General features: G+C 32.3%; 2 protein-coding genes across 2 annotated transcripts; one reads left to right on the forward strand and one right to left on the reverse strand.

The window, feature by feature from the left end:
- The first annotated feature begins 9,668 nt into the window (after positions 1 to 9,668).
- Positions 9,669 to 13,311, forward strand: MYB24 (R2R3 Myb24 transcription factor). Its single transcript, NM_001281133.1, is given in 3 exon segments — positions 9,669 to 9,804; positions 9,898 to 10,027; positions 13,008 to 13,311. Coding segments are annotated over 3 exon segments (570 nt in total).
- A 5,094-nt stretch (positions 13,312 to 18,405) lies between these two features.
- On the reverse strand, positions 18,406 to 25,239 carry LOC100267896 (monodehydroascorbate reductase 4, peroxisomal). Its single transcript, XM_002277164.5, has 7 exons — positions 24,708 to 25,239; positions 23,422 to 23,473; positions 22,392 to 22,472; positions 21,666 to 21,784; positions 20,500 to 20,719; positions 19,604 to 19,722; positions 18,406 to 19,298 (listed from the first exon to the last, which is right to left on the reverse strand). The coding sequence occupies exons 1-7, from the start codon at positions 24,825 to 24,827 to the stop codon at positions 18,573 to 18,575; spliced, it is 1,437 nt and encodes a 478-aa protein (XP_002277200.1). The 5' UTR covers positions 24,828 to 25,239; the 3' UTR covers positions 18,406 to 18,572.
- Positions 25,240 to 26,467: the final 1,228 nt, after the last annotated feature.

Raw genomic sequence — 26,467 nt, forward strand, 5'->3', positions numbered from 1 at the left:
TCATAAACTTTGTAAACACCAAGGTTAGTTTAAATTAGGTTTTAGTGTTTTGAAAGGGCCGGGAAATGGGTAGAGAGAGCAAGAGTTCCATGGTGTGGTGCCTATCTAAGATAGGGTCACAATAGTAAATGCTTAAAGTAAACTTGAACCTTAGTCATTTTTTGTTTATTTAGTTTCTTGATTTTTTAGCTCTTAAACTTTCCAAATTCAATATAAAAAATATAACTTACTTTCCATCTCTTTATTGAACAAATTTCTTAGTCACTCCTTTTGGGTTCGATTATCAAGATACTTTTTAGGTGTTATAAATTAAAGTCTTTGTGCTTGGAAGTTAGTTGACAATAAGAACACAATTTTGAGACAAACACTAATGCAAAAAAAAAAAAAAAAAAAGAAAGAAAAAAGAAAGATTGGTTATTAGGATATTCTTTCTTCTCTTAAATTTTTCTTTATAACTTGAGTGCCTACTGCACTGTTAGACAGGGTTCATTGAATCAACTAAGTCTAGTACCCTACTTTGTTTGAAGGAGGTTTGTATTTTAGTGGCAAAAAAAACAACAATAGTCGTCAATGACATTGTAAGAAGAAGGTTCTAGAGGAAAAGCTTTGTTGAAAGATTGTCGCTCTAAAAATTCAAGCTATTTGTGGCAATTAACTAGCAGAAAAGCCATTTCCTTATGAAGATGATTCCTAGCGGAGGAGATACCCCTTGGTTATGGTAGAGTCCTCACCCTTAATAAACAAGTGAGAGTCATTACGACTCAGTTAGAGACGAAATAGACATGATGTTGCTGCTAGCTAGTACGAGTCCTTATGCTAGATTATTGATCAATTGTAGTAAGAAAACAAACTTCTCCAATTACTGCTAGAGTATCGACCAACAAAGTTATGTTACTCCTTTCACACTTGAGAACAACCATCATTAACGATGACCAAAATCAACATCGAGTCTCTAGTGATATTGATTTCCACCACTCCATGCTTAGTCAAATTATCTCCCTTAACAAGCTTCATCGTTTGTTCATTCCTTTTGAGCCTTACGTGAATAGGTGTACAATTCACCTTAGAGTGGAAGTTAGTTCATTGTTTGAGATAAAGATTGGCTCAAAAAAGACTATTCAACAATTTGTGAAGCATTTTAGCCAAGCTCTAATGTAATTTAAAGAGGACAATAATGTTGTTGCTATCAAGGCTTTTAGACAAGCCTTACCCAATATTCAAAATTGAGAAAGTCATTAGCCTGCTTGAAACCTGTAGGGACCCCTCCCCACACGTGGCACACATCTCCTAATGACACGTGGCACACATTCTCATCCAGATCAAACTCATCCGGATTTCCCCAAAGAGTACACGTGGTGCGCTTCTCCTATCCAGACTCCCTCAAGGAGAGGCACACAACACTCACAAACATAACATCCGGACGACTGCCACAGCGGATCCGGACGACTGACATACACTATCCGGGTATGTTTGTCCGGATCATTGACTGAAGTAGGCAAGTCTTATACGTTATCACAACAGCCTGCCATGACCCACGTTCCGCCACCTGCAGTGTGAAAGGACAAGAATGAAGTGACGACAAGTCACTTCCTACGATCACTTCCCATGATTTCTGACAGTCGCAACAACTACCACGATCTCTGTCAGCCGCCCGTAAGGTGATGATGGCCCTGCCACCACCTAGTGTCATCATGACAACACAAAATATCTCCCTATCATTAAAGAGGGAAACAAAGTTTCTAATACTATATATATGAACCTTCACACAAAAAGGAAGGTAAGCTTGCTATACTTGGTAAAAGGCCAACTGATTTATCTTTATCTCTCCAACCATGGCTGACAAAACCATCGGAGGGTACGTTTGGACACCCTGTCCGGACGCCTTTTGCAGGTAGGAGGATTGAATCAAGAATTTATATTGGTTGAGATCGTGCGTCCATCCATTTGGTAATTACGTGGATCACCAGGGACGTGAGGCCTCAACAAAACCCACTACCTTTTTAGAGGCCTTGTTTCATAAGGCTATTGAGTATACATTGTTGGAGGAAGACCGGATCTTATGCTCCCAGAAAATATTCAAAATAAGACGCTTATGTCTTATTTTTCAGAGTCAAGCCCCTTAAGCTAGTATGTGAACTACACATATTTCTGGGATAATGTCATACTTAGCCTAACCTAGGTGCATCAAATGAATTTCTTTCTATCAAACTACCACTAGAAGTTAAACTTTCCTCAACTAGATTATTTCTAGAGAATACTATCATGCCATCATGATAACCAAAATCCCAAAATCAATAGAAATAGACTAATAGAACATGGTTGTGATGGTTGAAATATGTAGGAAATTGGTTGATGCAATGACAATGACCAAAATTGATAGGAAACTAATTGATATGATATGGTGGTGATGATTGAAATCAATAAAAAATTGATTGATAGGATGTGGTTGTAATGCCTAAAATCAAGAGAAACTAATTAATAGGACACAATCATCATGATCAAAATCGATAGGAAATTAAGGTTATGTTTGGTTACCGGAAAATATTAAAGAAAAAAAAAATTGTAAAGGAAAATGATTTTTTTTTATGTTTGGTTGTCCTATGAAAAATATCAAAGAAAATCAAATATAATTAAAACTAATTAAAAACTTATGTATTTTGAAATTATTTAATCTTTATATTGATGAGTTAAATAAATAAAATGAGTTTGAAGTAACAAAAAAAAAAAAAATTTATCAACTTTTAATATTTTATTTTCTATTTTCCTTCATTTTTTTCTTTGTATTTTTTTTCCCTTGCATTTTCCTTCAAATTTTCTGAACCAAACATAGCTTAACAAAAATGAAATCCATAAAACAACAACCTAAAAATGGATGGAAGAAAATAAAAAAAACTAATATGAATTACTCCAACCATATGCGTTCATCATCAAGAGAATTATATGCCCTTCCTCGATTGAAAATACTAACTTGACCATACATCACAATGCTAAGAAAATAATAGACTTTTGATGTTTTATATAGTTAATATTTATTGTAGATGACTTGATATTGATATTATTTTTATTATTTTTTGTTTAAATGTAAGATGCTTAAGGTTTTACTATGTCACAATTTTGTAATTCATGTGTTTTATTTTTAATTATTTATTTTGTGATTTGAAATATAATTTGTTTAATTTATTTTTGTTGAATAATTAAACATGATGATCATATGATTTTAAACCTCAACCTTAGATATTGATGATTTTCACACAATATACACTTATGAAGTTAAAAAAGACTCATTTTGATAGTATGTTTGGAAAAAAAAAAAATTTGTGTTCATTCAAGAAAACATAAAGAACAAAAAATGTATGCACAAAATGAAAAAGATTAAAATTTATTTGGCAATTTAGATACTAATAAAAATACTTTTGCAGATAGAAATTTGGAGTTCTTATAATAAAATTTTTAAGTAGGTAGTTTATTTTTCAAAAAAATTTTAGACTAGGAATTACAAAAATATAATTGTATATCCATAACTATTTCCTATTTTAAATTTTAATTTCATAAACATTTTAGTTCATTAATAGTTAGTATAGAATATTTTGTTCAAGTAGAATATACTTTAGTAGAAAATGAATTACAAGTACTTTTTATAGAATTTCTTTTAGGTTATGCTTGATTTTCAGAAAATTTAAGGAAAAATGAAAGGAAAAGAAAATATAAAGAAAAAGTAGAAGAAAAAAAAAAGTGAGGGAAAATAAAAAATAGATTAAAGGTTGATAAATTATTTTTATTTACTATTTCAAATTCATTTAACTTATTTTAACCAATCGATATAAAAATTAAATAATTTAAAAATATATATGTTTTTAACTAGTTTTAATTATATTTTATTTTCTTTGATATTTTTTATAGACAATCAAACATGATAAAATTATTTTCCTTTGCATATTTGTTCTTTTTTTATTATTTTTCGGGAATCAAACATAACTTTAGTAATAAGAAAAATAGTATAATTTCATACTTTTAAAAAGATTTTAATTAAAAACTCAAAAGAGGTTAAAAAAAGAGTGAATCATAATGCATTACTAGAAAAAACGATTGCAGTTAATACTAATTTAATCAAATTATAAGTTATAATTAATTATATTAGCATAATACTAAGTATAATAATCATAATTCTCAATAATAAAATACACAAAAAAATGGCTATTATATAAATATATTACAAATACTTTATCAAGTTTTTATTAAAATATAAATAAGTGAAATATATTGCAATCAAATCACAAAATATGGATGTTTTAAATGTTTTCTCAATCAGACAAAAAGGCTTTGTTGGCATTGAAAAGTATTTTTTATAAAATATAATTCCATACATCACCTCATGAGTGCAATAAAGATCATGACTGGCAAGTACTTCTACTTTGAATGAAAGTACAAAAAAGAAGCCTTGCCAATGAAGCCCAAGTCACTAATTAGCTTTTTCTCACGGCATTTTGAGCTGTTGCTTAATTAATTAAATAGGTATGTTTGGTAATTATTTTCATGAGGGTATTTTGTGGTTGGTTAAATATATTTTTTTTATCATCAATAACTTAGGATTTATTTGACAATTATTTTTCAAAATAGTTTTTTATCCTACAAAACAAAAAAAAAAAGAAAACATATTCAAAACCAAAAAATTGCTTTTTGATTTATGTTATTAAAAACAGAACATAAAAATGTTTTTAGATAACATTTTTAGTTGCTTAAACATTTTTTTTTAACCATCAAATTACTCAGGTTTAATTTGTTATGCAATTATTTTCAGGGCATTTTGTGGTTACTTAAACATATTTTTTTGACCATCAAATTACGGAGGATCTATTTGACAATTGTTTTTAAAAATAGTTTTTCATTTAAAAAAAAAACACATTTAACAATTAGAGAACTATTTTTTGTTTTTTGTTTTTGAAAACAGAATATAAGATGTTTTTAGATAACATCTTTTAGTTATTTTAAGTTGTTTTTTAAGAGTTGTTCTTAAAAATAATTAAAAAAAAATGTAAAATGATTAAAAATAAAATATTAAATATAAAAATTATTTTAAAAATATATTTAAAAATATTAAAAACAAGTTAAAAACATTTCAAGTTCCCAAATAGATTTTTTTACACAAAATATTAAAGAACAATTTGCAAATATTGTTCTTAAAAACTATTTTTCAAAATATATATATAGTTTACTTATTTTGCTCATAAGTACTTAAAGCTCTATTTGGTAACTGTTTTTGAAAACTATTCTGAAAAATAATTTTTATGTTTTGTAAAACAAAAATTTGTTTGGGAATTTAAAATATTTTTAATCTATTTTTAATATTTTTAAATATGTTTTAAAAATAATTTTTATATTTCATGTTTTATTTTTAATTATTTTACATATTTATATAATTATTTTTTAAAACAACTCTTAGAAAACAAGTGAAAATAAGTAAAAGATATTATTTAAAAATACAATGTTTTTTGTTGTTAAGAACAAAAAATAGGAAATAGTTTCTCTAATTGTCATATGTTTTTTTTTTTTTTTTTTGAGAACAAAAAATTGTACTCGAAAACGATTGTCAAACAGATTTTTTGATAAGTGAAGACAACAGTTAAATTTGGGTTTGAAAGAGATTTTTAGCTCAAGCCTATTTACATATCTATTTCATGCATAAAAAAGAATTAGCATGTAAGATAAAGTGTTAACTCCATAGTTTTATATGGTTTAAATTTTTAGCAAAAGGTGATGATATGTACAACAATTGAAAGGGACTTCAGTGTGACAGTTACATGAATCTTCAATAAGCATTCTTCATTTTTTTTTTCAAAAAATTTTCTTATTGTATGCAAATTCATTTAACCTGGTGGGGCTTTGATAACAATGAGAAATCTTATCAGTCTTTATTTTCTTCAGATCACATCTTGTTTTTGTATTAATTCCTCTTGAGACATTACATCATTCAAATGATTTGAGCCATTATGTGGCAAAATAGCTATAGTCAGTTGTATGTGGTAGTTAGGCAGCTCCATCACTAGATGTTGACTCTATGGAATCCCACTAATTGAATGACATTTTGAGGAAACTCTTCATAATGCAAAAGCTGTTCATTAATTCCTAATATGGGCCGGGGTTGTTCTTTGACCTTTCATGGTTGAGGACAGCTTTAACCCATTGATTTATTAACTACAAAACATACATGTGATTAACCTTATCTACCAAAAGCTTGCAACCCAGTTAAGTGGCATCAAAGTTGAGGGTTTTGTCCTTCCCACATGCAGATGCTTAAACCCTAAATCATGGAACTTTGCAAGCCACTTGCCAGCCACTAAACCCCATTTATCATCACTTTGAGCTCTGGTTCTTTTCCCACTTTCTTTTATTCAGAAAGAAAGAAGATTTTTTTCCTCACATAGAAAAGAACCCATGCATGAACTTTGAAATTGAATGACTTGAGACTAATGGTATATAGCCTATACTAATGACAAATCAAAGAGTTCACCAAAAACACCATTTTCCATTCATAATGTATATATATCTCCTCCTAGATAAAAAAAACCCATATGAAATTTATCTTCCATGATTCTCGTCCCTCTAAAAAATGAAATTATATTCCAAAAAATCCATGAAAAAAACATGAATTTAATGAAAGGAGGCTGATTTGATATTATTATTAAACTACTAATTTTCTTAAAAATTTAAGCTAACGGTATGTATTTTAACACCCTCACGTGAGACCCCATACCCGTACGTGGAGAGCAAACAAAAATAAAAAACAGCAAATCGTGAAGAGCAAATATAAAAAAAGAACTGCAAATTGGAGAGGTGATTGGAACCATAACCTCTTACTAAACCAAGCTTTAATAGTGTTAAACTATCAATTTTCCTATAATTTAGTAGGATTTGGGTTCAATTCTTATATCTAGCATGACCTTTTTTTTCTTTTTAATTACATAAGATTATGTCATTACTTGTATTTTGTACCATTGAACGTGAAGAGTACTAGTCCCCACCGGAGTCCATGTGCGGCAATGGGGTAGGGTTCCTTGAAGGCCCCATTGATTTCCATCCACATATTGGTTACCAAGAGTAGTAGTGTTTGCATGTAGCTTTTGGGTAAAGAGTCAAAATGTTCAGAGTCATGGATTGGGAAATTAAGGAAGACAACTTTCTGCTTTACTCAGATTATGAGGCGGTTTACACATGTTTGAGAGGCTTTGTTAGGAACAAGTCATTTAGATGAGATTTAGCAATGTTTTAGTCTAAACCATGGATCATGACTGAGCTTATCATCAGTCCTTTGTTATCCTTCTTTAGCTTTTGTGTGGATCGCCACTCTCTAAACCTAATTCAATGCCTTATCCATTCAGTTGACTGCCAATGGATACAACTAAAATATCTCAATATTTGTGAACCATATTGCTTCAAATCAAAACTAGAGGTTAATCTTTTCTCTTGGGTTCTTTTTCTTAACAACTTAGACCCCATCCTGTAAATGGAAAGATATTGGTAGGGTTCGACCAAGTCACATCTTGAAATGCAGCTGGTCACGTGGTGGGCGTATATCTGATTCTGTACATCGTTGGTAGAGGAGATTGAAGGTTATATAAGGCCATTTTGAAGGCTCTCTTGTCACCTTCATGTTCCCGATACCGATATATAGCAATCTCGTAATGCCTTAAACATGGACTGTACCATCAATGTTACTCTGAAGTACTGCATTCAAGTCATTACAAATATTGGGACCAAATTTTTATTATGAATATATCCATATTTATCTAAGCTTAAATTGTGATATAGTTAATTACTATATGCTATGTCTCGTGATTATCATGCGTGCATGCATGCTGAGATAGCATGGCTTGATTCCATATTGCCAACTTGTTATCACTATTTGGGTGGACTGATCATATAATTTTCACAAAAACTTCAAGTTTTAACAAGGAAAACAACCCGAATTTCGTCATATTTGTAGTATTATGATTAACAAGGAAAGCTTCAAGTGATTAACCTAGCTGAAATTTAAGAACCAGTTTGATATTTTAAATGAGATTTATTAGATGGTGGATCTTAAATAATAAAAGTGGGAGGAAACCGAGCAAATTAAGGATAAGATCGAGGGACTACTCGAGGTGACGGTGGACGGTTCGCCATGTTAGAAAGTGTGATATATTTATGTATTTGTGCTAGCATATATATATGCTGGCACAAATACACAAATCACTCATAAGCTTTCACATGCGATGACCTAACCTGTCCAAATGTGGCAAGACCTTTGGTTTATTGCGTTAGGTGGGTGATGGGCTTCGATGTCGAATATAGATTTGGAATGGAGAAGATAATCTTTCCTGCAAATGCATATAACTTAAATGAAATAAGACTATTTTTCAAATTAATAGGAGGATAAGATGGGATTGAAGGGCATGTGAGTATGCATAGATTCCTATAATAGGCTGGCTAGCTTATTAAAGAGAAAAGAAAAGAAAAATTAAACAGTTTTTCTTCCCTTTAGACATGTTGTATCCATCAGTGAAAATGGAGAACTGTAGTCTGAACCGTAAGTTTGTATGCAGGCATTGTGCATATATGGGCTACCTCATAAATTATTATGTACCTTAAAGCCTGCTATATATCAACTTCAAAAGAGAATGACTTCCAAAGGGATTCAACTATATTCTCTTATACGCTTTCTCCCAACATATATGTAAGTGTTACACGAGAAGCTGCTTGTCTGTTCAACCATTTGTCATTCTTTACTGATCAAGAAAAAGAGGTGACACTTGCTGACCTTATTGCAGCAAGTGTATAAATACATATATATATATATATATATATATAATATATCATGATGTTATCGAATAATAAAATGCCTTCCAAATCAGCCAAAGCAAGAACCGATCAGATCAAAATTTGCGTATGGAATCGAAAAATGCAGAAGAAAATTTACAATCAGTAATGAATTCCAAGTTCCTCAGAAGTCATGATTCTTATCAATCGGATGCACACTACTTAGTACTTAGCAAGAACATTTAATGTCCTCTATGTGAATACTCTTGATTTGATATATATGGAGGCATACTCTATCCTCATGATCAAAATTGTAATAGTGATTATAATAGTACCTAGGAGAATTCACCACTGTTAATAGCTTCAAGAGTCAATTATATCAAAGGCCACACAAAGAATGATGCATATATATATATATATACCACAAGAAGAAGATATTGTAGTATCAGATCATGTTTTAATTAGAACATAGTTCGAAAATAATAAAATGGTACGGTATATGATATTTTGTATCTTAATTTTTTTTTTTTTTTGCGAAAGAAAATTAAGGGGTACGGGCCTCAACGTGCCACTGAATTTTATGTTACATCATTAATAAGCTAATTTAATATTTAAAAGTAGAGTGCAATAAAAATATGTATATGATCAGGCATGCATGGTTATACATGCATCATACATGTATAAGGATTAATTATTAGCTTATCAGTATATAGAACTATACGTCTAAGATAAGGGCAAGACTAAAAAATCTTGAGTATTTTATTCAGTAAACTCAATTACCAGGAAAATTCAACTTGGACATGCTCTATAAAAGCCATAGGAACCTCTATTGGTTTATTGCCTTTCTTCTCTGTCCCTCTCTCTCTTTTCCCAAAATGGATAAAAAACCCTGCAATTCTCAGGATGCTGAAGTGAGAAAAGGGCCATGGACCTTAGAAGAAGACTTGATTCTTATCAACTATATTGCTAATCATGGTGAAGGAGTTTGGAACTCTCTAGCAAAATCTGCTGGTACTAGCTTCATTAACAAAATCTTGGTCTTTTTTTTTTTTCTTTCTATACTGACCCTATGAACAAACTATCTTACGCTAATAATTTTGATAGGACTGAAACGTACTGGAAAAAGTTGCCGCCTCCGATGGCTGAACTACCTGAGGCCTGATGTCCGCAGAGGTAATATCACAGATGAAGAACAACAGTTGATCATGGAACTGCATGCTAAGTGGGGGAACAGGTGATTTTTTCCTACACCAAAGAAGTATTATAAATATGAAACTCATTCTTCTTCATCACCCTTTTCTTCATTTTCTTGAGAACAAACAAGAGCCACTCTTCCTTATTTCTCATGCTATTTTGACTAAGAAATGAGCACTTCTTGGAGTCCCTCTTTAATTGCACAACCTTGCAGCCCATCAGAGAGAGAAAGACAAGGGTAGAGAGAGAGAGAGAGAGAGAGAGAGAGAGTGAATGAGGGAGTCAGAGAGAGAGAGTTGCAACATGGGGTTAATAAATTAATAATATTTGTGGCCAACAAAAATCCTCATGCAAGATGGATTTCTATTTCTTTATTATTATTCAGTTCAAATATGTGGTTTGTAATATCTATGGCAACCAAAAATCCTTGTGCAATAGGGTTTTCTCTCTTTGGAGTTGTAATATGGGGTTTACGGTATTTATGGCCAAAAATTCTTCTGCTCAAATGGGTTTTTTTTGTTTATAACAAACTCTCCTGCAAGATGGAATTTAACTAGGGTTTCAACATATGGTTTATGATATTATGATTGCCAAAATATATTCCTTCACCAAGATGGAATTTTTTTCTCTAATTCTTAGAGTTGCAAGATGGGCTCATAATATTTTTGGGTGCCAAAAATCCTTCTCCAAGGTTTTTTTTTTCTTTTTTGTATTTTTAATCTTTTAAGTTACAATATGGGGTTCATCATACTTATGGCTTTCAAAGATTCTTTCTAAGATGGGCCTTTTTTATTCTTCTTTCCCAATATTTATGGTTACGAAAATTCCTGGTTCATAGGTTTTTTTAATTTTAATTTTTTTTTGAATCTGCATATTTGTCATCTACTCTTGTGACTTTATCTATATATGGAATGAATAGTGACACTTTTTTCCTTAGAGAGTGCATGGTTTTTGCTTTTAGCCTCTTGTCACAGGTGTTATATGATGGAGATGAGGCATGTCATTTCCAGTGAACCTATCCTCCTTGTAGTACATATGGCAGATCATCTATGAATGCATCAGACTACCTATCAAGTGGCTCCTGAAAATTTTTCTCTCACATTCTCTTTTCTCTCCGAGGAATCACATTTTATCCATTTGATCATAAAATTTTAACCTTGTTTTCCCGATCTAACGCTTGGAGAGCTAAAAATGGTTTTGGAAAGGAGCGGGACTAGTTATGAAGATTGATAAGGCTTAGCAAAGGATGCCCACCTATAGAGTCATGCTTATCATGGCAGATATGTACTACCAGGGGGTAAGGTGCATAGAGGATGATGATTCTCCACTCTATGGTATACATTGATTTATTTTTCTTCTATATAAATACATTTTCTAACTCCCTTTATGTACATATAAACAGTACTTAATATGTACAGTTATTATATAGATTGGGAAGCTCATAGATTTGTATAGAAAATCCCATCAAATATGATGGGTTTTTTTTACCAAAGTTGGTAAGAAAGTGAAAAAGTTTCAGAGGGATACTCAGACGTATCAAACCCTTATATTACAGCTGTTGATATAGAACATGTTGTGAACGCTAGCCACACATATTGAGCTAAAAAACTTTCCATTTTTAGCCGAACCCATTTCAATAAGTCACACTTTAATTGCCTTTGTACATAAGAAAGAGAAGTCCTTGTTGCTTTGGTTGAGGTAGACATCAACCTTACTGTTTTGGCTCTTTCGGGACATGGGGCCCTTCTAATTTAGGGGATTTTCCTAAAACCCTCAAGTTACATAAATTTTGGATCACCGTTGGATGTTCATGGACTTAGATAAGAGAATAAAGCTCCTCAAAATTTAATTCTTCACCTAAGTTTTTGGGAATCAACATCAAGTATGATATGATACTAACATATTTCCTTTCAATTTCCTTAGAATGAGTTATCCCCATTAGAAGGGTCCATTGGTAAGTTCTATAGTCTTTTGTAATTTCATAAACATTTCTTTCCATGTATTTTTCATGTAAGTGATCCTGAAGATCTAACATTTTCTTTCAAAAATTCCACTAATGAATAGCATGTATATCTATCTATACATATAAAATGCTATTCTTCTTGGTTTGTTTCCTAGGTTAAGATGATGGGGAGCAATTCATCATCGGGAATAATTTCCATGGTGCCTACCTAACTGCTCTAGCAAAAGTATTGAACTATTTTTATGGGGGAAAAAAAATTGTCGAAAACTAAAGCTTGTTGAGACACTGTAGGCCTTCTAGTTTCAGTGAGCAGTACTGATTTTACCATAGCCTGATCACTAAAACCACAAACCATATGGATGACCAAAGAGAACAGTATTGTTCTTTTACCTTGAGGCAAAAAACACACACACATGAGATCCGTGGGCAGATTGCTGACTGAATGTGGCCGAGGATTCTTCACTCACTGTATTTATTCCAAAGACACAGGGTTCGGGTTGCATCCGAATTGCGCATACCCTCTGAGTGAGGGGAGAGGCAGCAAACACAGCCACAAATTCTTGTTCAGTATGTTCCATTTCAACCAATACCTACCATGGGGTTTCCTTTAAATAAATGAGTCCAAGATGGACAACTTTGATTTCCCACCATGGAACATGGCTTGAGATATCTCAGTATAACTCACAGTGTTAATTGAAGTTACATCATATTCATATGCATATATATAATCTTGTTGCATGAAAAAGCTAATACATATGCATTCATATTTCTTCATTTTTCTTTCTGGTCGGTTGATTGGGTGAATATATTTAGTCTTCTTACAAGCATTAAATCATTAGTCTCCATAGGTTATCATCTTTATGTTATCTTACACCAAATATAAATACTTCGTCAGTCAAATGAACTTTTCCTTTCCTTTCTTTCTTTTGCTTACCGAAGGAGACCATATAAGTAAACTTAACTTCCATGATAAGATCTTATCAATCTTATAGTGTGTGTGTCTTTGTTTAAATTTTGTTGACTAATTGTCCTTTACGAGTTGTGTTAACTAATGCAGGTGGTCCAAAATCGCAAAGCATCTGCCAGGAAGAACCGATAACGAGATTAAGAATTTCTGGAGGACCAGAATCCAAAAGCACATAAAGAATGCAGAAACATTCACTGCGCAGAGTTCTGATCAGACACATGATCAAGCAACTACAAGCCAAGTCATGGGTGCTGCACATGTTGCTGATTCTTATTCTCCACCATCCTACCCTGCCAATCTCGAGGCTTTTCCGGGTCCTTCATCGGCTGAATCCAATGATAATTTCTGGACCATGGAAGACATCTGGTCTATGCAGCTACTTAATGGAGATTAAGTACAAAACCATATATATATATATACTCTAGTTTGCCCTAAATATTAGGTTTGTCTATAGTTGAAGCCTTAGTATTTTCTATATGATAAGGTCGAACCATATATTCACTGCTGTAATATAATGTTTCTACCTCTATATCTATATACATACATACATAAGTATCTATACCTATATCTATATATATGGTATATGTTTTGTTTCTATGCTAAATGATACACACAATATATATACATACATATAAGCTTGTGGACCACAATTTTTGTTCATATAGTGGAAAATATGTACGTGCTGAAAAAAGATTGGAGGCCCCAAGTTGACAACGGATTCGATGACCTTTTCCCGATTTGAGCCATGTTCTTTTCATAAGATTGGTTCATCACTCAACTGCGACATCGCACATTAAAGAAATGATTATGTTTGTCTTGGGCTACCTTCTATTGATGCCAAGGCTCTAACAATACTTTTTAGCCGTTCCACCTAAATCATATCTATAAAGTTATTTGCTTATTCATGGAGTTTGAAGTTTCTTTAGGCCCACAATTGAACTCATGACAGGAAAATTTTCAAGGATGGAGACATCACAATGAGACTAGGCCATCAAAGTACGGTTGAATTTAGTTTAGTGAAGGAGGGTTAGGGTTTTGTCATTGCTTAATTTCTTAGGGTTCATTTCAAGCAATTGATATTTCCTGGTTAGGGTTAGGGTTTAGGTGGGGCTTGAGAATGTGGGTTTGTGTGGAAATCTCATGCATGCGACATGCAAGTAGATATTATGATAAACTAGGGCATGCATGATGATGAGGAGTTACATCATAGGCCATACATGCCCATACATGTGCCTAACTCAAACAATGGTGAAGGGACATGTAGAAAGGCAATACAACCATTCTTGGCAAACTCCATCCATGCTTTTCATCTTAGCCATTTTTGTGGGTGACCATGCAAATTTGGAGTTGGACGTTAGCCTAATTCTCCAATGGGCACAAGGGAAATCTTCACATGTGGAGATGGAGTGAGTGGAGATGAAAATAAGATGATATTTCCAAGGATTCGTCACATCTTGTATGGGAAAAGGATAAACTGGAGGTTTGTTGTGGGCGTTTATTGATACCTAAGTGATACGAAAGGAGCTGAATTTTGGGCCACTTGTTTATGTCACATGTTTTAAATGCCCAAATCACATGAAAGCACGAGTGATAACTGCATGTGAAAGATAAGGAAAAAGCACATGGTGGGTCGGCAATGAGTGATTAGGTACAAAGTGCGAATATTCAAAGAATCACACACCATTCACGTCTTTTGTTTCTTATTAGACCTATTACACTCCATTTCTCCTTAATGGGTAATTAATTTCCATTTTAGAATTAATTGGTTAAAATGAGTGAAATAATTGTCATATTTACAAATCTAACCAGTTTTATATTTTTGTTTAAAGAATAACCCATATCGAAACTATATTCGACATAATGAAAAAAAAATAAAAAAAAGAAATTATTTATATATATATATATATATTTAAACTTATTTAACTTATTTTTATTTTCTAATAAAAAGATTAAACAATTTGAAAATATATCAATTTTCAAATAATTTTAATTATATTTGATATTTTTTCATAGAGAATCAAAGAAGACAAAATAATTTTTCTTATAAATATTATATTTTCTTAGTATTTTTTACAAGCCAAACACATCTTGAATTTTTTTTTTAAACTTAAAGATAAATTGTAATATTTATTTTACTTGAAAGGAAAATAAAGAAATTCAAATTTGAATGGATAGATAAATTTTATAGGAGATCTAGACATCTTAAAAGCTTTTTTAAAATATTGTCAACTTTAAAAATCATCTTTGGCCAAACAAGAAACACAACCTAGCTATCAAGTTTGAAATATATACTAGGGTGAGGTAGTGTCATCTACTTTTAAGGATAGCTATACCTTGTGATTTCACATCTTTAATTTTCTCACTTCTCTCTAATGTGAAAGGACAGATGGGTTATCTTCCCTTGATTTCCCTTTTGTCTACATCTTACCCAATTGGATTATAAGATTGTACTTGGTTTATTAATTATGGATGAGAACTTGGTCTCATTCTTTGAATTGATACTTAAAAAATAATCAACAAATTGTTAAGGTAAGAGCACCCTATAGAAATACAAAGAAACTTTCCTCTATTTCTTGTAACCAAAATAGGTTTGTCAAGGGATTTCTAAAAAAAGATTAATATATTTGATTTGTCAATGAGGTAAACATAATAATAAAATACATGATAACTATAGTTGATTTTAATTCCCGTTGTATCAAGAGTAATGAATTTGTAAAGTTGTCTCTAAAAATAAACTAAAAATTCATAACCATAAATTTCATCGAGAATACATTATTTTTTGCATCAATAATGATAATCATCTATAAAGATAGATTTTTAACAAATGATTAAAAAAAGCTTGTCTTTGATCAAGTGGGGATATTTTAAAGGAGCATCTTAAAGTAATTAGATTGATAACTAGGCCACTAGAATTGAAGAGCACATAGTAAGGATTCACTACATAAAAGTAGAGTGAAAATGAACAACATTTACCTGTTAATCCTTTAATATTTGTTTCTCAAAAAACAACCCTTCTCCCTTTGTAATTCCTCTATGTGTAGAGCAAATGCCTCTCTTCTTCCACATATTTTGAATCTCAAGTGGCTTCTCAAGCAAACCACAAATGCACCTCCCTCACCCAATTTTTTCAATTCTTAGGTTTTAGTGCCTATCAGTACGGTTCCTAACTTACAAACTAGAGTGGACCCAACAATTCTCCCCATGTAATAGGCTCTTCCAAGTCTAACTTTTGTGTATAGATTTCTAGCTTCTCCTTAGGCAAGGGCTTTGTCAACATATTTGATCCATTTTCCATAATGTGTATTTTATCCATAGGTGTAGCAATTTTCTTTCAAGCACATCACGAATTCATTGATATCTTATATCGATATGCTTTGACTAATTGAGTGAAATATTGAATGTTTGGAAAGGTGAACGACACTTTAATCGTTACTATATATGATATGCTTTTCTTATGACAGACCTAATTCTTCTACAAGCTTCCTCATCCACAAAGCTTCCTTCTATATTTCAATAATTACGATGTACTTAGCAATTGTGGATAAAAACATATATTTTTGTAGTTTGGGTTGCCAAAGAAACTATTCCTCCTACAAAAGTCATCCATAAAAGTCACAAAATAAAGTACACCTCTAGGAGTTTTAACTTGCATGGAACAAATACAAGTGCCAATCAAGTAAAAACATTTGATATTCTAGATTGAGGGTATGAATGTGAAAGACTACTCTATGTGTTTATCCAGCTAAACAACTAACATAAGTTTTAAAAGACACCTTGCAAACTAGGTAGGTATTATTTTCTAGCTAGTAGTTGAAGCCGTTTCTCACTAATGTGACTAGCTAAGCCTTTTGTGTTAAAAGATCAATCCTTCCATCATTTTGAATCACATTTATCTCTCTTTTGTGAAATTTAGCTTTTATAACATAAAGTGTGTTCTTTTCTTTTCTCTCATCCCTATTAAAAAACCTTTTATGATCTATTTTGTTTTACTAAAATGATTAGTAAAACAATACGTCATTATTAAGTTTATTTATAGATATCAAATTAAGACAAATATCCAGGACATGCCTAACATCTTTGAGCATTAATTTGCTTTATCACTAATCTCCAACTAATTATCTCCAATACCTACTATTAAAGGCACTATTGTTTCCCATCCTAACATTACCAAAATTACTAATAGAATAAGACGCGAAAAAGTCACCATAAGGAGTTACATGGAATGAAACACCAAAATTAATCATCCAATCACTATCTTAGCACACAAAGTTAAGACAAATATCATCACTAACAATGATAACGAATGGCAACTTTATTAGTCTCTTTTTCATCTTTATTTCCTTTATTTTGTTCTCCTTTCCACGTTTTGCATTCCTTCTTCATGTGGCTTGGCTTATTACAGTGGATATTTTTCCTAGATATGGATTTTCCTTCTATTTGTCATTTTTGCCCTCACCTTGATGATTTCTATTTTTTCTTTTTCCACATTTTTCATGTGCTTCACTAACAAGTACCTCAAAAGTAGATTCACTCTTTTCCTTTCTTTTGACTTTTTCAATTGATACTATCTTTAACCATATGCATGATTACCTTCCTTATTTAATAACAGCATTATTGTATCCCAACTATGAGAAAGGAGTTGTTCTATTTACAAAGAAACTAGAAGCTTATAATAATATAATCCCATTAAGAATACGGAGGTTAATTTCATTCACACCTCTGATATCCAAAGGTTTAATATAAATACACTAAGCTACTATTGATTTTAAATTTTGTCAATTAGTACCATTATAAATATTGTATTTTATATATAAAATTATTTTTTAAAAAATAAAATTTATTTTTTAAAGAATTGTTAAACATATTCACCTAAAATCTCTTTAAGAATGAAATATTTAATGAAATTGACTAGTAATGCAAGCAAATCCATGAAATTAATAGAAAATTGGAAGAAAATAAAAACAATTTGATGCGACTAAATGATCAAACATTCAATTGAAAAATATCGAAACACGAATTCAATTGCATTGTAAAAACAAGTAACTAGAAAGAAAAATCTATATTTTAAAATTTTAAAAAATAATAATAATAAAATAAACCTGACAGAGAAAAGGGTTATTTTGAACAAATATTTTAAAATAAACCCCAAATGTATATTTTTATGACCAAAAAAAATTTTGAACCCAAATCCCTCTTCTTAGGCTGCAAAATTACCAATAAGACAATCTTCAAATAGCTTACAATGTTTTGGGCTCACTTCCATTCAATTCAGGTTTAGTTCTTGACGACCCTTCAAGTCCATTTAGTCATGGGCAGTGGCCTGTTTCTATGGCCCTGGCCCCCCTTGCATGCTAATCCCTGTGACAAGAAAACTCAAAGGGAACTGCTATTTACTCTTTCCTTCCTCAAGATCATACTTACTATTTGCTATCCAATGATGACGAAGTTTCATACTGAAATGAAATGTAATGAAGGGAAAATGTTAATGTAGTAATGAATAATATTTTGGGCCATTCTTTCACTTGAATAGAAATGATCATATAATAGCAAGTGTGTCGAAGACTCGAAATTCTCTATCCCTGTAAATGCTACAACATGAGTATTACATCACTGAATCAGCAACAGCAGTAACTGGAAATAAGATGACTAGTTTCTTTACCATCTTCGGCGTTTCCTTCCGTACCAATATGCAAATACAGCTACGGAGGCAGCCACAATCACCCCTGCTGTTGCATGCCAAGCATACATTGGTTTTTGAAGATTGAGGCCAGAGCTGCTCACCTCAGGAGGCTGTGATGGTGGTGGTTTCCGACTGACTGCCAATGCAAAACCCAGACCTTGTCTTTCCAGCTCAGCTAAGTCTTCAACATCTGGCTTCAGCTTGGTAGCCTTGGCTATGGCCTCATACTCCTCTTTCGTTCCACCTTCAAGGAAAGACCCAACAAGTTGGCCTTTACTCACCCAGTAAGCACCAAAAGTGCTTCCAGAGAAATCCCCATAATGAACCACTTCCCCTACAGAGTCCCCATAGAACTGCCAAGACAGCGTGAAGACCCTGGAGTAGAAGAATGGTAGGTAGTCGAATTCACTTGTCTTGGCTGGTTCCATTATTGCAGTAACAGCATGTCTTGCTGACTTTCGGGCTGAGTCAACATGCTCAAGTCTGCGGGTTTCTCCAAAGAGTTTGACAGGAAATGCTGCAACATCTCCAACAGCATAGACTGAGCTATTACTTGACTGCATCCATCCATTCACTTTGATCCCACCCTTTTCCAAAGTTAGTTGGCCCTCAAACAGGCCTGTATTTGGGCGGATTCCGATTCCCACCACAACCATGTCTGCAGGGAGCCGATTCCCATCCCTGAGAGTAACTGCTGTGACCTGTAGAATGAATAGTTTGCCATAAACTTATAGATAAAGCTGAACCAGAAAAAAGATGCCTTATGTACAAGAATGATCCTTGCTAGCCTATTTCCTGGAAAGGTGACTTCCTATGTATAATGAAGGTTCATTTTCCTTTGTTTTGGAGATTAAAGAATTTCTTTAGAATAAATAATTGATGTTCTTGCACTCCAAAGATATCAGATAGCAAATATCAGCAACCATTGTCTGGTCCATGTTTCCATAGTACAACAAGGCCAACGAGCAATTGGTCTCCACATTCTAAACTAGCATTAAGTTTTTACCTTTCCAGAGTCGTCGATATCAAATGATGACAAGGCCGTTCCTTTAATGAACTTTACTCCTTTAGACTTGTAATAATCTTCATAATAACTCGCAATCTTTGGTGTGAACAAACGGGCCACTGCAAAAACAAGAAAGGAATGAATTTTCATTTTAATTATAGTACTCGCTGTCCATGTAAAGAATTTTAAACATGAAGTCTACAAATTGTTGAACCTTTTTTTTCTTTTTTAATTTTCCTAATAAACATAAAGTGTTGCTACAGGGAAAATAACCCTTGAAGAATGTAGATAATTCTTACGCATAAGAATGAAAACAAATTAAAGTTTTGACCACGCAAGTGTCCAAGAGTTGACAACTTGTATTCCCATTCTGTCTTACATGGCATTTCAAAAGAATCCATTCTGTCTTCCAAGGCAATTGAAAAGAAGTTCATCTCATGTAGTTTTATCATGGAGTTTGGGAAAAGTAGACACTCAAACTGGAAAAGGTATTGGAAATGCTTTCAGCACAACAGGCTCTCCATTAACAAAATCTTCAGAAACCTTTAAAATGAGGAAAATTAGGATGGAATTATATTCTAGGATGCCACTTTCCAGGAAATAGGTTGTGCATGCCCACATTGGTCATCTCAAATCATGCAAGTTCTTCAATTATATAACTTACTAATAAATCATAATGATAAACAAGCTCATCCAATAGAGTTAGACACTTCTTTTCATGATTTAACTTCTCATCTAAGCAAACTGAGCCCTAGTATCTAGGATCCTGTTTAAGATTTCAAAAATTCTGAAATTAATTATCAATTTTCATTTCTGAAGCACTCCAAATTCCTTGGATTCCAATTTTGTCTTTCAAATGCTAGGAAAAGAAGGTAATAATTTAGAACAGTGCTTACTGCAATGTGCTTCTGGGAAGACCATTGTAACATTTATTTTATTTATCACCAAAGATGCAGCACACTCCATGCCTATGTACCCACCGCCAATCACAACAGCATTCCCACCAGTACAAGATTTCATGACATCAACAAGCCTGGTGGCATCAGCCAAGTCACGTAAATAACACACATTTTCAGCATCTGATCCAGCCACTCCAAATTCTTCAAGCTGCAATGCCTATACATAAGATGCAATTGATTAGTCAGTCAACAAATTATTAATTAAATCACTATCTTTAATAGGTGAGAATTAGCCTCAATAATTGGTCCTTATAAATTAGTGCAACTCCCAATTTCAATCCTTAAATTGAAAGATTGAGGGCTGAGCATGGATCACAAGAAGGCCTTATGTATCATTAAACTGAAAATCTTCACCTGATTCTGTTTCACTCCTTTCTCTGCTAATTATGTTGTTGAGATATATGCAAACGTATTTACACAAACAAGGTATGTAGATATAAAATGGTATACCCTTTTAAATACAAATAAAGTTGCTCTGAAACATTTGGCTTATAAAAAAATGTCACCTTTCCACCTTTAATCTGGGCTCTGATTACTTGGGGATTGCCCTTACATTCAATGTAGAAAGCAACAAGATTAGCTTCTTAATGACAGGTTCAAAAAGGCTTGATACATCATAGCACAATCTTCAAAAATTTAAATTCTAACAAACTTTTAATGTTAACTAAGAATTTTGAGCCATTTGAAAATTTTGACATTCAATATGTTGATAGAAACTACAAAATTTCTAGTATTTGGGGAATGCTGTTAGGAATTGTTGTAAATTCAGGATTCTGTTTTTTTATTCTTTAAATCAAGATGAGAACCAAAATAAAAAAATACAAAACAAAGAATTAAAATAAATAAATAAAACCTGATGCTCAGCCCCTACACCACAAAGACACATGCAACCACAAAGCACAAGAAACAACTTATTATGTTTTTAAAGTACAAGAAAGAACAGTTACATAAGCAAAGGAAAACAATGTGGTTATACAATTTTTTTAAGTATTTCCAAAGAAAAAAAATCCATATCTCTTATAGGGATTAACCATAAGCGAAAAGATCTTGCCTATCTGATGCACTACAAGGTAATTGACTGTTGAAAGATCAGTTTTCAATACCCGAGCACCTGTTGCAATGATGAGAATCTTGTAACTTATTGTTTCTCCAGTTGCTGTTAGTAGCGTCTTCCGCCTCACATCAGCAGATTTGACTCGAGTACCAAGGACCAGTTCAATTCCTATGCAGAGTCCAAAAGTCAGGTACCATGTTGAAAACAGACTATATATATATATATCTTCCATGTTCTTTTATTTGATTGAATGATATGCTAGTACTTTTAATCAGAGAGAAAGCATAGATAGAAAAATATTTAAAGCATAAACAACAGTAAGAAACTTGAGATCAAATTGATTCTATTTAAAGCATAAATAAAAGGAAGGAATTTGAAATCAAATTGAAGCAATAAGCATTAATACAAAAATATTACATGAGGAGATGCAGTCAACTATTTTCATGAAAAATCAGCAATCATAAACAGGTTGATAGGTTGTGAAAAGCATACCCAACATGGTCCTGTAATTTTGTTCTGCCTGGGCACTTAAGATTAATTAATATGATGATTATTAATTATATAAATGAGCTGATGGACTCAAACTTTGAGAATAACCCCTCACTAGGTTCAAAAGAATGATTGCATAGATGGGAAAAAGGAAAAAAAACTGAAAAAAGAATGTTGATTGCAAGAAGACAACAAAGAAATATCCCATTAAAACACATCATATTCTGAAAATAATTCTCACAAAAGAGTAGCACTAGAGTCGAGGCATCGAATGAAGACTAATTACCATGTTCCTTATACCATTTTGGAGTTAATCTCTCCTCATTAGCACCAACACAAGTGTGAAATGATGGTAGGCGTGAAGGAGCTGCATATTGCCAAAAACAAAACACTACTTTAATCACTGCATGTTTATAGAAGAAGACTAAATATTATAGTAACATTTCACATTGAAAAAAATGTTTAATGGTAAATATCACATCAACAATAGAGGACCCCCTAGGGATAGAAGATAATCTAGAGATAATGTGATAATGATTTATGAAAGAACATGACCATCCCAAGTCAACTTTCTTATCCAGATTTTATGTGCCCCCTACATGTTTTCTCATAAAAACATCAGAAAACAGCCTTATCTTTGTCTTTGTAGAAGCTTCAAAGACATAGTCATTTACCTAGCATGAGAACTGCAATTCCAAAAGCTATTTTGAGTGGGTCATCTCATAAATGTAAGTCTGAAATCCAAATATAAGTCATCTATCTCCAATATTTGAGACATTTGTATGCCCGAATATAACTGAATGAATTGATGTTTTTACATTCATAGACAACTTCCACAATTTCAAGTCACAAGTAATGACATTATTTACATTTTCATCATTGCAATTCTAGGTGGCACTCAAAACCTTTTTTTTTCCTTCTTTTTGAAAATTGAAGCACGTCTCTTTATCATCAAGTTCTGCACAGAACAGAATAAAATACTCCATTTTCACAAGACTATCTGAATCATCTACACCAAAGGGTTAAGAGTCATAAGTTATTAGTAATATGGAGCTTCAAAACCCTCGAGAACCTGAAAATAACCTACTTGATATGGCACCTGAGAGCATTTTAAACAAAAAAAATTATTGAACCTCCACTCCAAAAAGACGTGAAAGTAGGGTGCTTGCGTAATGTTTGAAGTAGGAGAGAATTTTCAAGATTCAATAATCAAATCTCCAAGAAATTTATTTTGTTTAATAAAAAGCGTAAGATATTTATGATGGAAGAAACTGAACCATATAATCAAGCCATGAAATTTGAGGTTAAGAAGATACCTTCTGGAAGCAAAAAACCTTTGCTTAATGCAGGTCTCTCATATGGCACAACCTACAAGAAGAGTCATGGAGCTTTAGAATTGTCTGAAAATCAAAATTGACAAGCCCTTTATTTTCACAAACTATCACATTATTTACAAAATCAAAAGATAGATACCAGACCATTCATCAATGTGAAAAACACAGAATATATACAAGCTTATGAACTTGTTTGCGAGTGATTTTGAGAGGGGCTAAAAGTGTTTCCTAATACTTGAAAGCACTGCTTCCTAATACTTGAAAGCACTTTTTTTTTCTTTTTTTATGAACATTAAGCGTTTAGCAAACTTTTGAAAATTTTGAGATTCAATTAAAATGATCTTTTGACAATTGCTTGATGGGTAATTCTTCCAAAATCATTTTTTTTTGTGATATAATACATTATCCAAAACACAATCAAAGTACTTTTATTAGTTTATATCTAGACACTATGCGATTCTTTTTTAAAAGCATTTCTAATAGAAGTGCTACTAACAAAAGTGTTATAAATAAGAACGCTTTAACTAGAATCACTCCCAAATGGACTCTATGTCTCGGCTCTAAAAATCCATAACATTTTGATTTTTCTATTAAATTATCCCAACTTCTGAACTATGAGGGTTAAAGTCATAAAAATCTCTGACTAACCCACTGCACGTAAACTTTCAAGGTATAAGTTAAAGGGATTTAGGGCATTAGAATGCAATTTTAATTTATAAAAAGAACGTCAGAAGCATGAGATCCAAGCCTTACATTTCTACAATTTAATTGAATGTTGGTAAAAAGCCCTAAACCCTTTTCATAGATCAAATTGTCGATCATATAGGAAACCCAATGTTCTCTACTGAAGACCAATTTGGACAAGTGTTCACTCATAAGGTGGTTGATATCATTGATTATTTATCCTAGCATTCCCACCAAACTTGAAAAAGCACAAAGTGTTTGAATAAATTCCTCTGTTGTGTTACCGAGCAAACAGAAGAAAAGTAAAAGAGATTCGAATATCTCACAGTCCCAATTCAGCATATGACAAACAGTAAACAAACTTCTGCATTATAAAGCTCCTACTGAATTAAAGCTCTTCACCAAATGAAGTATTTCACAAACCCAATTTGTAAAAACACCAACTGACAAAACCCAAAAGAGAATTTCTGGGCACTATCCGAATTGAAGAAAAAGCAGTAAACAACGGGAACCAAACAGTAATAACAGCAGATACCCAGAAAAGATATGAGCCCAATAAAGCCAAAAGAAGGAGAGAATCTTACTGGTTCTTCAGAGATTATGCAGAGTTCACCATGAGAAATGCCTCTCTTCGTGAATTCAAGAGCTGCATACCCAGCTGCTACGCCTCCACCAAGAATCACATACGTAATTGCTCTTCCCATCCCCTTTTCCCCCTAGAAATTCCTCGAAGTTCTGATTTCCTTTTTTTTTTTTCCCCTCTTTCTGGGAGTGGTTGTTGCCTGCTTTGAATACACTTCCCCTCCCTCTAAGAAAAACGGAGATCATTAATATTCAATCCATCCCATGAAAAATGTGCGGCGGACGGAAGAGGTTATCTGAATTTACAGTTATGCCCTTCAATATTTTTTTTATAAAAACTAAAATATGATAATATGGTTTAAATACCAATTCATAACTTATATGGTTTCTATACTACATAATCTTTTCAATGAATTTTCAATTGATTTGACCATAATCAATCAATTAAATTAATTAATTAATTAATTATTTATTTATTTTTTTAAATGTAAAAGGAGCCACCAAAAAGGATGCGATGCATGGGGAAGGATAATATTCTTGGAGGCAGAGCTGAATGGGGGAGGATATCGAGTGGGACCAGCGATGGATGGATCTAGCGAGTGAGATTTTGCCACGTGGGCGTAGAAAGTGACTGGGGTGATGATGCTGCAGGGGATACTGTTGGAAACTGTGACGAAGATGATGAGGATTGGGAGGAACATGCCGTTGATTATGTCAGGGCCGGTTTTCATAACTCCACTCACCACCGCGTCCAACTGAATTCTGGATGAGGCCTCTCCTCCAAATCCACACCACACGCATCGGTTTTTTTCCTTGGAATTATCCGTTTTCTCTATGCATTTTTTGCTTTGTGTTAGGACTTGGGACGTACAAAATCCAAATTTGCCTCCGAGTGAACCAAATTTGAAACGAAACCTGTTCACAGAACGTACAAACTTGAAGTCCAACTTTTGGATTACTTTGAACTTCCAACGAAACTATGCCTACATGAGCCAATTCAAAACAATCCATCTTTCAAGAATCTTAACTTTAGTATTTATCTTATACAAGTCATAGAAAAATTATTCTCCAAACATACACTTTAATAGTAATATTGAGTCAATTTTTGATATCTATAAGATTTTATGTAATTTTTGGATCATATTAAGTCAATTTGTGAATTTTTATAACTCCTTAATTCAAATTTCTAATAATACTTGAGCGATCGCAAAAAGAGCTTATAGGAATAACTAAGGTGGTATTTGTTTTTTTACTTAATTTTAAATAGAATATTAATGCTTAATAATATTAAATATTAATGCTTAATAATATTAAATATTAGGTTGTTTGTTTTTATAGTATTTTATTTCTATTAAGTATTAAAAAATAAAGAAAAATCAATATGTTATTTTTTATATTTAAAAAAAACTATATATTTTAGGTTTTTTTATTTAGTAAAAAGTTTATAATAAATTATGAAAAATTAAAAAAAAAAACATCCTAAATTCTGAAAATAAATTACTTTCAGTAAAAAGTAAAAAAAAAAAAAAAAACACCACCTATTCTTCTTTTTAATGACAATAATAAATATTTCGGATCTTCCATTATTTGAGGTAGAATTAAAAATACTTTTTCTCAAGTTATCCATAAATCCCAAAAAGCTACCCTCATGAAAAACATGTTTTCCATCAAGAGTCGGGAGAATAGTTTTAATCAAGACTTAGTTTGCTAACTCTTCACTTTAAGTAATGAATTGTTTTAAGCTTACACATAAATAAATAAT

This window comes from Vitis vinifera, chromosome 14, assembly GCF_030704535.1.
Source record: "Vitis vinifera cultivar Pinot Noir 40024 chromosome 14, ASM3070453v1".
Taxonomy (NCBI): Eukaryota; Viridiplantae; Streptophyta; class Magnoliopsida; order Vitales; family Vitaceae; genus Vitis; species Vitis vinifera.